The sequence below is a fragment of the Castor canadensis genome, chromosome 7 (assembly GCF_047511655.1).
Source record: "Castor canadensis chromosome 7, mCasCan1.hap1v2, whole genome shotgun sequence".
NCBI lineage: Eukaryota > Metazoa > Chordata > Mammalia > Rodentia > Castoridae > Castor > Castor canadensis.
The window spans coordinates 63,239,961-63,256,613 of NC_133392.1; the positions used below are offsets into that span (position 1 = coordinate 63,239,961).

The 16,653-nt window shown below is 38.5% G+C and overlaps 1 protein-coding gene across 5 annotated transcripts in view; it reads right to left on the bottom strand.

Annotated features, from left to right (window-relative positions):
- Nucleotides 1-16,653, bottom strand: part of Cfap70 (cilia and flagella associated protein 70) — a 92,553-nt gene that overhangs the window by 10,558 nt on the left and 65,342 nt on the right. For all 5 annotated transcript variants that reach the window (XM_074079137.1, XM_074079136.1, XM_074079135.1 and 2 more), the window contains 6 exons: nt 16,385-16,603; nt 11,476-11,634; nt 10,740-10,864; nt 9,032-9,184; nt 6,591-6,752; nt 4,554-4,643 (listed from right to left, as the gene is read on the bottom strand). In XM_074079137.1, the coding sequence (XP_073935238.1) occupies nt 4,554-4,643; nt 6,591-6,752; nt 9,032-9,184; nt 10,740-10,864; nt 11,476-11,634; nt 16,385-16,603 (908 nt within the window). The remainder of the gene's footprint in view (nt 1-4,553; nt 4,644-6,590; nt 6,753-9,031; nt 9,185-10,739; nt 10,865-11,475; nt 11,635-16,384; nt 16,604-16,653) is intronic.

The following is a 16,653-nucleotide window of genomic DNA, read 5'->3' on the forward strand; positions in this document are numbered from 1 at the left end:
GCATGGTATAATTTCTATTTCCTTATATTTGCTGAGGCTTGCTTTGCTCTAGGATATGATCTATTTTGGAGAAGGTTCCATGGACTGCTGAGAAGAATGTATATTGTGTAGAAGTTGGATAAAATGTTCTGTAGACATCAACTAGATCTATTTTATCTATATATATTTTAGATCTAGGATTTCCTTATTGATTTTTTGTTTGGATGTCCTATCTATTGATGATAATGGGGTGTTAAAGTCTCCCACGACCACTGTGTTGGAGTCAATGTATGCTTTTAGGTCTTTCAGGGTATGTTTGATGAAATTGGGTGCATTGACATTGGGTGCATATAGGTTGATAATTGTTACTTCCTTTTGGTCTATTTCCCCTCTTATTAGTATGGAATGTCCTTCTTTATCTCATTTGATCAATGTAAGTTTGAAGTCTACTTTGTCAGAGATAAGTATTGCTACTCCTGCCTGTTTTGGGGGGCCATTGGCTTGGTAAATCTTCTTCCAGCCTTTCATCCTAAGCGTATGCTTATTTCTGTTGGTGAGATGGGTCTCCTGTAAGCAACAAATTGTTGGATCTTCCTTTTTAATCCATTTCATCAAACGGTGCCTTTTGATGGGTGAATTAAGTCCATTAACATTAAGTGTTAGTACTGCTAGGCATGTGGTGATTCCTGTCATTTAGTTGTCTTAGTTGTTTGAAGGTTTGATTGTGTGTACCTAAGTTGAGGTTACTCTCTACTTCCTTGCTTTTTCTTTTCCTATAGTTTGGTGCTGCCTGCCCTTTCATGGTTACATTGGGTTTCACTTTCTGTGTGCAGAATCCCTTGAAGAATCTTTTGTAGTGGTGGCTTTGTGGTCACATATTGCTTTAGTTTCTGCTGATCATGGAAGACTTTTATTGCTCCATCTATTTTGAATGATATTTTTGCTGGGTAGCGTATCCTAGGGTTGAAATTATTTTCATTCAGTGCCCGGAAGATCTCACCCCAAGCTCTTCTTGCTTTTAATGTTTCTGTTGAGAAGTCTGCAGTGATTTTGATGCATTTACCTTTGTATGTTACTTGTTTTTTCTCTCTTACAGCCTTCAGTATTCTTTCTCGGGTCTCTGTATTTGTTGTTTTAATAATAATATGCCGTGGGGTAGATCTATTTTGGTCTGGTCTGTTTGGTGTTCTGGAGGCCTCTTGCATCTGTATGGGAATAGATTTCTCTAGATTTGGGAAATTTTCTGTTATTATTTTGTTGAATATATTACACATTCCCTTTGCTTGCACCTCTTCTCCTTCTTCAATGCCCATGATTCTCAGGTTTGGTCTTTTGATGGAGTCAGTGATTTCTTGCATTTTCTTTTCACAGGTCTTGAGTTGTTTAATTAATAGTTCTTCGGTTTTTCCTTTAATTACTATTTCATCTTCAAGTTCTGAGATTCTGTCTTCTGTTTGTTCTATTCTGCTGGATTGGCCTTCCGTTTTGTTTTGCAGTTCTGTTTTGTTCTTTTTTCTGAGGTTTTCCATATCCTGGCAGTTTTCTTCTTTATTGTTGTCTGTTTTTGTCCTGAGTTCATTTATCCATTTATTCATCGTGTTCTCTCTTTCACTTTGGTGTTTATACAGTGCTTCTATGGTTTCCTTTATTTGTTCTTTTGCTTTTTCAAATTCTCTATTTTTGTTGTCTTGGAATTTCTTGAGTGTCTCCTGTACATTTTGGTTGACCATATCCAGTATCATCTCTATAAAATTCTCATTCATTACCTGTATTATTTCTTCTTTTAGATTATTCTTGTTGGCTTCATTGGGTCCTTTGGCATAGTTTATCTTCATTTTGTTGGAGTCTGGATCTGAGTATCTGTTTTCTTCATTTCCCTCTGGTTCCTGTACTAATTTTTTGCTGTGGGGAAACTGGTTTCCTTGTTTTTTCTGTCTTCCTGTCATTGCCCTTGGTGGTGTTATTGTCCCTGTACTGTGTGCAATTAAGTATTTTCTAGCTTGTAATAATAACAGTGGTGATATATAGAATGGAAGGGTGAGAGGTGTGGGAAAGCAAAGTTAAAGAAAGAGGGGAAAACAAACAAAAAAACACCAAAACAAACAAACATACAAAAAAAGTTTCAAAGATATGAACAGGGAGAGATAGTGTACTAATCAACAGTAAGCTGAATAGGCATTAGAGAGACAGAGAGAGGATTGAGAAAAAAAATAATAAAATTAAAATTAAAATTAAAAAAATTTAAAAATCTCCAAGTTCAAATGCAATAAAGTTTCAGTCTTAATAATTTTGGTGTTTGTTCCTCAGCCTCCAATCCTGGAGATGGTGTCTCAGAAGTAGTTCTGTCATTGTCTCATCAAAGGGGAAAAAACCAACAAAAAAAACCACCATAAAGTGTCCCAAGTTCAAATGCAATACAGTTTCAATTAGTTTTTCAGCTTACAGGTGTAGTTCGGTTGTTGTCTCATCAAAGGAAGGGAGAAAAAAAAGAGTTTGGAGACAGTTCTCTGAATGGCTATCTGAGGCTTCAGCTCACCTGCCCACTGCTGTCAGCCTGCTATTGCTGGAGGCGTTATTTATGCAGACCTCAGGAGTGAGCTTAACACTCACCTCGCCCCTCAGGCTTTGTTTACTTAGAGTTCTCCTGGGCACGACCACCACCACTGCTACAAGCTTTCCCCTTTCCAAGCACACTGGGGGAGGTGACACTGCACCAGCTTTCTCAGGCCGGCGTGTTTATTTACAGTTCACGTGGGAAGTGGGCCTTCCCCCCTCTCCTGTGGAGTTTTCCTCCCACTGCCCCTTTTACAAGCTTTCCTGCTCCTGACTGTTGGGCGTGTGCTGCTGCTCTTGCCTTCTCCAGCCATCTTGTTTGTTTACAGTTCTTTGAGGGATTTCCCCTCCCCCTCTCTTAGGTGCTCAGGGCATCCCGCCCTCTTTGCTACCTGTCTTTTTTGTTATTGCTTATTGTTCAGTTTCTCTTTTTTCCCTGGGTGGGGAGTCGATCTGTCCAGGGGGCTATGCTGATCTGGCCCAGGGTTGTCTGTGGGAGTACCGTGTGCCGCTTAGCTCACCCTGTGGTCTGCATCTTCCCAAGCGGTCTGGGCACTGGTGTCTTCCACCATTTGCCCTTACAACTTATAAATTGCCCTTTGAACAAAGATTTCTGCTATCTGTCCAGAGCCCAGCATTCGTTCTTTTGCGGTGCTTTACTTTCCTTCTCTGGTTAATAAAACTCTATTACTGCTTTGCAATCTTGCAATCTGTGTCTCTGTCTAGTTCTTTGTTCAAGAGATATAAGGACCTGAGCTCTCAATCAGAGTCCCTTTAGACCACCCTCCAGTAACAGGTGCGCATGACTTACATAGTGTAATTATAATAATACTCCTTTCACTCTCAGAAGTGTCCAGTGTTAGGGTGAAATAAGGGCAGCCACATTAGGACCAGACCTTCTCCCTCTCTCAGATGACTTACTAGAAATTCCCCACCCGGCTCCAAAGAATAACAAACATCTGCTCGTAGCCATTTACTAGAAACTCCTCACCCATCTCCAAAGAACAACAAAACTTCACCACCACTTATCTCCCTTAGCTAGTCACAAAAGAATTTTCCCACCTAGCGATCTTCCTGGTACTTCTCCATCTATATCTGCCCCCGGTCTGTAAGTGGTAGTGGTCTCTTGTGTCTGCTGGAGACCACTTCCACAGGTTCCTTCTCCTGAATAAAACTTGTGCTGATGTGAAGCCATCTTCTGCCTCTCTTTCCCTGCCTTTTTTTCAGTGTAACATCCAGGTTTTTATAATAAATTACATTGTCATCCTACTTATATATCCATGCCAGAGAACACCAAGCAGTCAAACGCTTATGTTTTAATGATTTGGTGAAGTGAGAAGAAACTGATTCTCTATTAAGTAGAAAAATAATTACAAAGCAGTAAATGCTCATATTTTATACATTAAAATTAAATAGCTGAGTGCAGTGGTATGTGCCCATAGTCCCAGCTACTCAGGAGATGAGGCAGGAGGATCACTTGAGCCCAGAAATTTGGAGCCAGGCTGGGCAACATAGATCCTTCTCTTTAAGAAAAATGTTTTCATTTATGTCTGTAAAAAAGAGTGAAGGAAAGTACACTCAAATATTAACAGTGGTTATTACTGAGTGGTAGGATTATGGATACTCATGTTTTCTATCTTTGAAGTTATCTATAATGAATATGTATTATCTTTAAGGTTTAAAAAATCAGCAATGAAGAAGAGACAAGGAATATAGATAACTCTTACCTCTCATATCATCTTTTTCTTATAGATAACATCACAAAAGTGTATCTAAACAAATAACATGAAATTTTTTTTATATAGCTTCCTGGTTCAGGTTTTTGTAGGATGTTTTAAGAATATTTTTCTAGTTCAGATTGAGCTTCAGCTCATGAACAGCTTTAAAGGGAAACTTTTCATTAGAGTAGACTTCCCTGATTGCTATCCCACCATCCTCATTAACCCTAAGTGTGCTCAGAAGACCAAAGAATCATGGTCACTTGTGTGCATGGGTCTAGTACCAAGCCTCCATTCTCTTACCCGATAACAGGCGATTCCCACTCCTAGCCAGGTAAGGCATGAAGGTGATCTCTTGCAGGCTTGTAGGTAGGTTTTCTTTGCCTTTTCATACTGTGAAAGAAAGTACAATTAAGCAACTATTCTGGAAGCTTCAAACATGGAATTGGGCCTCCAGAACAATGTAACTTGAGTAAGTCCTTGGATTGTATTTTCCTGACTACTTTAAGGGAGCTATTGCAAGAAGACTGGTGAGAGATGAGCAGGCCAAATGAAAGGGCAGAATTTTACCTGGAAGCAGTTACAAAGACTATTTACAGTCTGTAAGAGTTGAGACAAGGAGATACATTGAAAATTCTGAGCAACCACAGTGATTATCTGAAATGCACCTAGACTTTACCTCTTTCACTTAAAAGTGACATTGAGTGGTGAGATAACAGACCCTGAATCCTGGAATAAGAGGTATACCTGACAAAGCCTCATCATTCTGAGGATCTGTTCCCATATCATAAGAAGTTTTAAAGGCTCTACAAAGACATTTAAAAAATCAGAAAACAAGCTTTCAGCCAGGTGTGGTACATGCAGTTCCAACTTTTCAACTACATAGAGCTGAGGTAGGAGGAACATTTGAGCCCAGGAGTTCAAGAACATAATGACCACATAGCAAGGCACTCTTTTTTTTTTTACTGTTGTCTTTGTTTTTTTTTTTTTTTTTGTGGTACTGGGGATTGAACTCAGGGCCTTGTGTGCTACACAAGTGCTCTACTATTGAGCTATGCTCCCAGTCCTTTTGTTTTTTATTTTTGAGGTAGGTCATCACTACCTTTGCCTCTGGTCTCAAATTCAAGATCCTGCGTCCATCTCCCAAGTAAGTGAGATTACAGGTGTATACCATGCCTGGCTTATTTGTTTTGTGAAAGGGTCTCCTATGATGCCCAGGCTGGCCTCAAACTCCTGGACTCAAGCTATCCTTCTACTTCATTCTCCAGAGTGCTAGTTAGACAGGTGTAGGCTCTCACACCCAGCAATACCCCCCAAAAAAAAAACTTTCAAAAGAAGTAACCCTCAAGTGCTTTTCTTGTCTTGTATCTCAGATGTAAGAGAAGGGGCTAGGGGTATAGGCCTGCAGTAGAACAAGCCCTGAATTTAAACCCTAGTGCCACCAAAAAGAAAAAAAAACATCTATAGTTGATCCTCAGCAAACAGCTTAAGAACTGCTTGCCTAGTGTAGGTGAGGCAAGACACAACTTGCAGTGACATCACAAAGAAAACCTTTCCTTATTTACTTCACTGCAGGATGACAGTGATTTCGCTTAAGTCATTCTGAGCCTCTATTTTCATTATACGGATTGTAAATGTCTAACAAATCCTTGTTTCTGTTGTTATTTTATGTTAAATAAAAATAGAGAACTGAGTTCTCTGGGAAGGAGAAATGGAATGAAGTCTAAGAAAAAAAAGCAGGGAGTCAGAGGCCTTCAGCAGAAAGCTGACAACAATTATAGTGGGGTGATGGGTCATGATGGTTCATTCTGCTGTTCTGTTTACTTTGTATATATCTAGAATTTTTCATAAAAGGCTTTTGTTTTTTTCAAAAACCTTGGGAGTATTTCCTAAAATACAGTGAGGGACTGCTAACCGTCAGGTCAGAGTGACCTGAGTAATTGGGTTACCCTCAGCTAAATTAAATAAAACTTTCTGGATTGAGAGGGAAGTTTGGAGAAGTCCTTTTGAGGCCCATGACAGTTTCTATTAAATCCATTAAAAATGTTTTTAACTACTGCAAATAAAGTTTCCATTATGGGTAATAAAAGTGTAGTAAAATAACATTTATATAGTTTTTAATAACTTTTTTAGTAGCAGAATTGTTAAAACCACAGATTCTGGTTTTAGAATTCCTGCTCCCACTAATTCCTTGTTACCTGATGTTGGGCAAGTTGCTCTACCTTTGAATGTAAAGGTATCATTATCATATTACCATTTTTAGGATGAATATAAATGCTTGCACTATTACAAGGTCCAAGGTTGTGGCCTGATTTATGTGGTTACTATTCTATCCCTTACCTCTTTCTCTTCCAGATAGATGAGCCCCAGTCTCAGGAAGATGAAGTGCATCTCAGAAGCATCCACTACAAAACTAATGGTTCGCTCATAGCACGCTTTGGCCTTAGCATGATTCCCACTCAGAAAATAGAGATGGCCCTTCACTCCCCAGACATTGGGATTCTAAGAAAGTAAACAACAAGTAATACATGGATGAAGTGGGATTTTAAAGTACCTTTAAAAATAAGCTTTGATCAACACTTGACTTAGTAAGTTTATTTCCTTTTTCTAAGAGTACCCAGTTAGAAAGAGAGCCATTTAATTGTACTGAGAGGTATTTTTCTAGGTCTGTCCTCTCATTTCTTTCTTGTATTCTTCAAAGACATTTTCTCTTTGGGGTAAATATTAAGAAAAACATTCAAGTATAACCAATATAGTATTCATAAGGAGAAAAGAGAAGTCCAGAAAACTTGAAGTAGATAAACACTTTCTACTAAAAAGCTATCTTTATCATTTTCTCTACTCTTTGTAAAACACATGACTACTTAAGAAAAACAAATATAAGGGTAGAGAAAGATGTGTTTACTAACAGGTAATGACCCCCACCCCTGATCACCAGAAACGTACCTGTGATATGGCAACACTGTTTTTTTCTTATTTTCCCTTTTTAGTGGCACTGGAGTTTGAACTCAGGTCCTCACACACTTGCTGAGCAGGCAGCTTAGTGTTTGAGCCACTCCACCAGCCCTTTTTTGTGGATTTTTTTTCAAGATAGGGTCTTGGGAGCTATTTACCTGGGGCTTGCTTTGAACTGTGATCCTCCTGATCTCTGCCTCCTAAGTAGCTAGGATTTCAGGCATGAGCCACTGGTGCCTGGTTTTGTTTTGCTTTGTTTTATTTTGTTTGTTTCATTTTTTGTGACAGGGTCTTACTATGCTGCCTATGCTGGCCTTGAACTCCTGGGTTCTAGGGACTAAGGTGGGAGAGATCAAGGACATTAAGGCATGGGAACCAAGAGCCAGGAACTAAGAATAAGCACTGTATTAATATGTAACTTAAAGTTTCCCACTCCACATTAGAATATAGCAGCTAACCATGCTTTTAACTTTGCACTAATGATTTGCCCAGAGTTCTGCAGAAGCACGTTCTGGGTCAATATCTTAAGAAAAACACCTGGCAAAACTCATCCTTGGACTAAATGGAAACCTTGTTAAAGAAAAACAAATACCTCTTAAATATGGGCTTTTCTGCCCTGAGCAAATGTCTCCTCAAAGAAGACACCTAGCAGATTTTTAATCTTATATCACTTGTGTCAATTAAGGAGACTTGGTCTCTGGAATCCCAAACTTATCAGTTACAAAAATGTAAGATGCAATTAAAGGAGGGTTGATAGGACTGCAATATTAAATACTTCAGTAAATAAAAAAGCACACACATTACTTTTCTCAGCACTCCAATTTTCCTAATTAATATATGATAGAAATAGTCAAAACTTTCTAATATGCTCTGAACTTAAAATTGCCTGTTACACACTGAGTGTCATGGTACATGACTATAAACCCAGCTACTTGGGAAATGGAGATAGAAGAATCATGTTCTGAGGCCAGCCTGGGCAAAATTAGTGAGATCCTATATGAAAAACAAACTAAAAGCAAAAGGACTGGGGGATGGCTCAAGTGGTAGAGTATTTGCCTAGCAAGCATCAAGCCCTGAGTTCAATTCCCCACTACCACCAAAAACAAATAGGCCAAGTTCAGTAAATCTTTTGATCAAAAGATTGCCCATAAAAGTTTCAAGAAGCAGGCAACCATGTCCTTTAATTAGAAGATTATCTGGGACCCAATGTCTCCACTCTGAATGACAACCTCCAAACTTTGCAACAGCAAATTGATTGTTACCAGGTGTCTAACATGAAGAACACACTTATCTGGAGGAAAGTTGAAGCAAAACTCTCCTAACCTACTTTATCTAGTAAAGATCAAATTTAGTAAACCAATCATATTATCTTTAGGCCCAATTATAATGTCAAGACAATGTAACAATAAGAATGATTGAAGTGTACCAATGTCCAGAACAAAGGGCAGCACTTATCCTAAGGTCAGTTTAAGTCAAATCCCAACCCACTTTTTTACCATAAATATCCCTGCTGTTAGAGTACTCAGTGCCTCTTATTAGACGTAACCACACCAATAAGTGCTTTGCTTTGATTTACTAATAAACTCTGTCGGTTCTTTACCTCATCACATGACTTATTTAGAAATTCTTACCAGTGATTTAAGTAAAGGACCTGCATAAAAACTTGAGTGGAAGGTCCCTGTCTTTAAAAGGGTACCTCTTCAGAATCCCAGTGACCCAGTCCCAGTGATAGGACTGCAGGTACACACTATCATTTGCTGGCATCACTACTTTTAATGTCTGTTCATCCTTTCTACCAACCAAGAGGCCCTAGCAAAAGTTATTACCAGATAGTCCATCTGGGCTGCTTGTTGAATGTATTCCTCTGTCTTGACAAAATCTTTCTTGAGAAGGTGTGTCTGGGCCAGCACCAAGAAATACTCACAGCTGGGGCCTCCTTGAGGGCATAACAGCTCATGTGCAAGCACTCTGTGCACATACTGCAAGGAAATCACAGTTTAAAGAACACATAAATGGCTGCATTATGTTAATACCATAGTTTTTGTGGTTGAAGGAGTCTCGCCCCAATAAGTAATATAATTATAAAATGAAATGATTATCTTCAACTTCAAAAGATTAAGAGGGGTAAATTACAAGCATTCAGTTCTTCATGTCCCATTACCAGATATTCAGTCACCTAATGTAGACATTTCCAAATGAATAACAAGCAGTACTGCACAATTCTGTTCTTGTTGGTCATCATAATGTATCTTGGACTGAACTTATTATGCAGCAGACAAAGGCACTTCATCAGCCACCCTATTTACACATGAGGTGACACTTTCAGATGACTGTCATTATAAGGAAATTCACAGTGAGGTAAAACCTGCCTCTCCAAAATGCTAGACTTAGGATCTTGGGAACATAAATATCTATTTCTGCCATATCAACAAACATTTATATTTACCAGTTTTGTATCTGGGACTATTCTTTGCTTTTTATACTTTAAAAGGTCTGCAAATGTGAAGTCATATGTACTTGCTAAGCAGAAGGGAAACTTTTCTTTTATTCTCTGTCCTCATCTCAGTCTATAATGCAGAATCTTCCACTAATACTTACACCCTCTTAGGAAAATACTGGGGGCAGAGGAGGGACTGAAGTTGATCTCTCTACCTGCCTTCTGGCTCTCTGACCTGGGGTCGGGGAGTGGAAAATAACTGAGGTAGGGAGAAAGACTGTTTCTAATGGAAAAGGTTGATTAATATTCTAAAGTCTCCCATCTAATGTGGTCCAATCCCACCCACTTTGTAACTCTTGTCCTTTCTTGAGCTTGCCTGCTCTCAGTGGGGTATGAGCTCTGCAGGATCAGAGCCAACTCTCTTGGCTCCTGGATCTTGCTCTCTCTTCCTACTGCCTGCTCATGAAGGTGCTTCTTGTTTCCTATGGTAGGCAGACCTCATAGGGTGAGCTTCTTCCCTGCTAGGAGGCTGCAATTCTCCAACTGTTTTACCTGTGACTGCATGGGTAAGGTAAATGTGGGATCAGTCACATTCTTTAGCCGAGTTTTACCAACAAAATAATTTAATATTTTAACACCCCCCCCCCAGGGTACCGTGTATGCTTTCACAGGTCAGGATCTGGAAAGGAAGAAGGGTATGATTAGATTCCTGTGAACCCCCAACATTAACATAAGTTCCCATAAGAAAGTGAGATTGGGCTGCACATGTCTTTGAGTTTGACTTTTCTGTGCTGGTATTCTACAGGGAGCACATCTGCAGTAAGGTCTACTTCTGCAGAGAGTGGTTCATGTTTGTATGTTCTCTGCATTAGCTTGAAGGTATGATCTTAAAAGTATATTTGAAGGATGGGGTTACAGATCAGATAGAGATAAGCATACATGATGCCCTCAGTTCAATCCCCAGTGCACATGGGCATACACCCATATATTTGAGTTATGTTTCACATGAGTTTTAGCTTGCAAAGATACAACCATGTATAGAATGAGTAGTTCACTAAAGTCTTTCCATCTACTTGCCCTCTCCCAAATATCCTGACCTGCACAGCATTGACTTTCATCAAGAAGCGTATGGTCTCCATGAAGATTGTGGTAGAAATTTGGGAAGCACCATGATAAGGGGTAGGAGGCGGAAAAGCTGGTGAATCTTGACATTTTGATGTTTCTGAAAATATTATATTAAAGGGATAGAAGATCAAGATACAAAGGAAACAATATCAGAAGCTCAGACACACTAATGTGGTATTGAGAGTATTCTGATCTAATACATGAGAAAAACCATGCTCTGTAAAGCAAGCAATAGACTACTTCTAGTAATGGAACCCAAAGAGAACTCATAGGTTCTCAAGGAAAATGTACTGATGGTTCCAAGTACAATCAAAGCAACGAGGCAAGTCACAACCAAATGAAAGGGTTTTTGTTAAAAAAAAAAAGGATTCTGACCTGAATATACCTATTAGAATATATATTCTAATTTATTGATATTCTAAATGTATATATATTTCATATACCTAATTTATAGATATCCTAACAATGAAGACTTATTGGAAAATCTTAGGTCTTTTGTTAGCTATCTCTGAGAGCTAAACATAAACCCCTTGCTTATCGCAGGAGTTAGACCACTGAGTGTGGATTTCAGAGCCTAGACGACTCTGGAGGAATGTAGGCAACATAATTTCAAACAAGTCAGGATTGCCACTTCTATATCCAGAGTTTTTAATCCTTATCTAGTTTGTTTATGTCCCTTTTTGAAATGGAAATCTTTATTCCTATTACCTTTTTTTTCCTGTATCTCCTTTAAAAATATGTTAGATGTTCTTTGGCCAGTAACTGGATCCTGAGATTGTGTAACTATTAGGGGCTCTCGTGATTCAGACTGCAGCTTAGAAGAGTCTTCAAGAAATTCATCTAGAATGGATAACGCAGCTCCTGGTCCTAAATAGATTAAATTGTGATGAAAAAAATGTCCTACCTTGGTTATTAAAAGAACATTATAGGAGAAAAATGTGTGAAGCTAAGAAGCATAATTCCTAAATATGTTGTATGAAAGAACAGGCTTGTTTGGGAGACTTGTTTACATTGCCGAGTAATTTAAAAAGTACAAACTAAACTGACAACACAACTTCTGTCACTGTGATCTCCCCACCAAATACAACCTTGCTGCTACTTCAAGTCATGATAATGTCAAACAGATTGCTGTTATAAAAGTTCCATGTTTAAGCTTTGTGCAGTGGTAGTATGAGGTTTATCCAAGGTGCGATTATTGCTAATAAAAAAGTTCCATGTTTAAATCCAGAATCTCAAGAATCCAGATGAGAAGATGAAAACATTTTTAGATAACATTAAAGCTACAAAAAGGACAGGAATTCTATTCATCTTGTTTCAGTATATATTTACAAATAACAGTAAATGTACAAGTAGCTATACTTGAACATGTCTACAGGCCAGGTATTGTGCTAAGGGAGCATGTCCTAGAAGGAGGCATGCCCTCAAATGAGGCAGACACAAGAAGTGGGCTAACCCAGATAATCCAAAATAATCTTCCCGTATCAAGACACTTAACTTAAATCACACTTGCAAAGTCTCTTTTGCCATATAAGGTAACAGTCACAGATCCCAGGGATTAGGACAAGGACATCATTGAAGATACCATAGCAATTATGGAGATGTTAGGATTTAAGTTACTCAATTTATTATTTGTTTTCTGTTTGTCCTCTACTTTTTATTCTACTCTTTCCTTTTTTCTGCCTTCCTATGGATTATGCAAACATTTTTTAGCAATCCATTTAGGTTTATCTAAATAAATTATAATATTATAATTATAGTATTATAGTTTATGTGTTTGATTTTTTTTTTGGTATTTTGGGGTTTTTTTTGGTGGGACTGAGTTTTGTTTTTTTTTTTTTATAAACTCAGGGCTTTGTGCTTGCAAAGCAGGTGCTATACCACTTGAGCCACACCTTCAGTCCATTTTGCTGTGGTTATTTTGTAGATGGGGTCTCTTGAAGTATTTGCCCAGGTTGGCCTCAAACCTAGATCCTCCCAATCTCAGCCTCCTAAGTAGCTAAGACTGTTGGCATGAGCCACCTGGCATCCAGCTTGATTGTTTGTTTGTTTGTTTTTTGTGGTGATGGGGTTTGAACTCAGGGCCTCATGTTTGCCAGGCAGGCACTCTTACTGCTTGAGCCACAATACCTGAAGCGAGCTTTTTCTCTCACTGCCTTGTTACTATGGAACCTAACGGGGGCAAACTGGGTGGCCACAGGAGATGCAGAAAGGACACTGGATAGATAGACAGAAAATTTGGGCCAGTTATGTTGGACGCTGGGGTGGAGATGCACAGCAGCCTCATTGCTTCTTTTTTCTATTATTCTCTTAATTTACTCCGCTTCTTTTCTCTGTCTTTATTCTTGAAGGCCTTACTCCTTTACAGTTCTTTAAAACCTTGCTTCTAAAGTCTTTCCTTAAAACCTTGCTTTTAAAGTCTTCTTTTCTGTTCTTTAAAGTCTCTTTCCTTAGATTTGCTCTGTCCCATGTTTTCTCTTAGCTGTTCTTTTTTTTTTTTTTTTTCATTTTTCTTTTATTATTCATATGTGCATACAAGGCTTGGTTTATTTCTCCCCCCTGCCCCCACCCCCTCCCTTACCACCCACTCCACCCCCTCCCGCTCCCCCCCTCAATACCCATCAGAAACTATTTTGCCCTTATCTCTAATTTTGTTGTAGAGAGAGTATAAGCAATAATAGGAAGGAACAAGGGGTTTTGCTGGTTGAGATAAGGATAGCTATACAGGGCATTGACTCACATTGATTTCCTGTGCGTGGGTGTTACCTTCCAGGTTAATTCTTTTTAATCTAACCTTTTCTCTAGTTCCTGGTCCCCTTTTCCTATTGGCCTCAGTTGCTTTAAGGTATCTGCTTTAGTTTCTCTGCATTAAGGGCAACAAATGCTAGCTAGTTTTTTAGGTGTCTTACCTATCCTCACCCCTCCCTTGTGTGCTCTCGCTTTTATCATGTGCTCATAGTCCAATCCCCTTGTTGTGTTTGCCCTTGATCTAATGTCCACATATGAGGGAGAACATACGATTTTTGGTCTTTTGAGCCAGGCTAACCTCACTCAGAATGATGTTCTCCAATTCCATCCATTTACCAGCGAATGATAACATTTCGTTCTTCTTCATGGCTGCATAAAATTCCATTGTGTATAGATACCACATTTTCTTAATCCATTCGTCAGTGCTGGGGCATCTTGGCTGTTTCCATAACTTGGCTATTGTGAATAGTGCCGCAATAAACATGGATGTGCAGGTGCCTCTGGAGTAACAGTCTTTTGGGTATATCCCCAAGAGTGGTATTGCTGGATCAAATGGTAGATCGATGTCCAGCTTTTTAAGTAGCCTCCAAATTTTTTTCCAGAGTGGTTGTACTAGTCTACATTCCCACCAACAGTGTAAGAGGGTTCCTTTTTCCCCGCATCCTCGCCAACACCTGTTGTTGGTGGTGTTGCTGATGATGGCTATTCTAACAGGGGTGAGGTGGAATCTTAGTGTGGTTTTAATTTGCATTTCCTTTATTGCTAGAGATGGTGAGCATTTTTTCATGTGTTTTCTGGCCATTTGAATTTCTTCTTTTGAGAAAGTTCTGTTTAGTTCACTTGCCCATTTCTTTATTGGTTCATTAGTTTTGGGAGAATTTAGTTTTTTAAGTTCCCTGTATATTCTGGTTATCAGTCCTTTGTCTGATGTATAGCTGGCAAATATTTTCTCCCACTCTGTGGGTGTTCTCTTCAGTTTAGAGACCATTTCTTTTGATGAACAGAAGCTTTTTAGTTTTATGAGGTCCCATTTATCTATGCTATCTCTTAGTTGCTGTGCTGCTGGGGTTTCATTGAGAAATCTTAGCTGTTCTTTAGCATAATCTTTCTTAAAGTCTTTGCTCCCAGACTTGCACTATCCCATGTTCTCTCTTTAGCTTTCTTAAAGCCTCAGTGCTCAGACTTGCAAAAACTTCACAAGTACAAAATTACAAAGGATAAAGATTGAACAGCACAATTGGCTAATTAGACCTAACTGACATCTGTAGACCATTCTATTCAAAAGAGAATACATATTCAAGTGTAGATAGAATATTTACCACCATAGACTTCATACTGGGCCACAAAACAAGTTTCAATAATTTTAAAATAATTCAAATTATACAAAATATATTTTCTAACCACAATGAGATTAAATTAGAAATAAAAAACAAAAATATCTGGAAAAATCCTCGAATATTTAGAAAGTAAAAACCACATCATGCTGGAGGTGTGGCTCAAGTGACAGCAAAGCTACCTAGCAAGCATGAAACCCTGAGTTCAAACCCCACTACTGCAAAAACAACAACAACAACAAACAAAATATTGCTAAATAATCCATGGTCCCAGTCATCCAATTCCTAGCAATTTATTCAAGAGAAAGGAAAGCATAAACCATATGTGGTGGTGCATACTTGTAATCCCATCTTATTTGAGAACTGGAGGAAGGAGAATCACGAATTCCAGGCCAGCTCAGGCAAAATTTGCAAGACCTTATCTCAAGAACAAAATACAAACTGAAGGGGTAGGGGTGTGGCTCAAGTGAAAAAGTGATCAACTAGCAAGATAGCATGAGCCAGGACCTGGGCTCAATCCCCAGTAGAGAGAAAAATGAAAGCATATATCTTATCTATTATATTATTATTTAACTACAAAAACTTGTAGATAAATGTCCATCGTAGCCTTATTTCAATAATCCCAAAATGGAAATAATCCAAGTATCTACCAACAGATAAACAAATTATGCCATCTCTATATCCTCAGTTAAAACAAAAAATCAAGACAAAAAAAGAGTACATACTGTATAATTCTGTTTAATTCTAGAGGTTCTCGAGTTTCTAGAGTTTTTCTAGAGTTTTTGTTTTGATTTGGTTTTGGCAGTGCTAGGGTTTAAACTCAGGGCTTCGCACTTTTGAGACAGGCACTCTGCCACTTTAGCCACACCTCCAGCCCTAGAGTTTTCCTAGTATTCTAAAACTCTACAAAATGCAAATTCATCTACAGTGACAGAAAGCACATCTGTGGTTTCTGGAAATTTGGGTGGGTGAATGAGATCACAACTGGATATGAAGATGTATTCATTATCTTGATTGTAATGTTTTCATAGGCGTGTACATACAACAATCCTTATCGAATTGAATATTTAAATGTGTAAAGTTTATGAAATGTCAATTATACCTCAAACTTAGAAAATATGCACACAAAATAATGCAAGAAACACACAAGTAAAAATGTACAAACTAAATGCAGTAGAATGGCAATGAAGAATGGGGTGTGTGTGATGGTGTTACACAAACAAATACATTTAGGATTCACAAGACAGGAACCTTACATGGTAGGAAGGGAACAAAAGGGAATCGAAAAAAATTTACTCTATGGCACTTTTTTTTTTGTAGGAATATTTATGAAGACAGTAAATTCTGTAAGAGTCAAAAAAGCAATCTCAATAGAAGATTCAAACCACTAATCATATGAATGAAGAAATATTTAGAAGGAGTCTTTCCTGATATCCTAAAACAACTAAGACCTCTAGTACTCATTCATTTAACAAATTTATTTCATAAGGCCAGTAAGTTTCTCAGTAGTCACTCAACATTCCATTCCTGGCTCCTACCTGCTGGGGCTTCTGCCTTGATTGCTATTGTGGAAAAATCATTTGTGGTTCCCCAAGGGCCTAAACTGGATTCCATTTTCCTTCCTTCTTCCATGTACCCTCCAGTACTCTTTTCCTTTGCTACTGGGGCTTGCAGCATTTGTGCCTGAAGCTGTTTGAAGGCCTCATGAAATGCCATTTCCATTCGTATATCATTGTTTTGAATTTCATAGTACAAACCTGAGGAAATACAGATTTGAAATAAAAATGACAATTTCCCACCACCATAT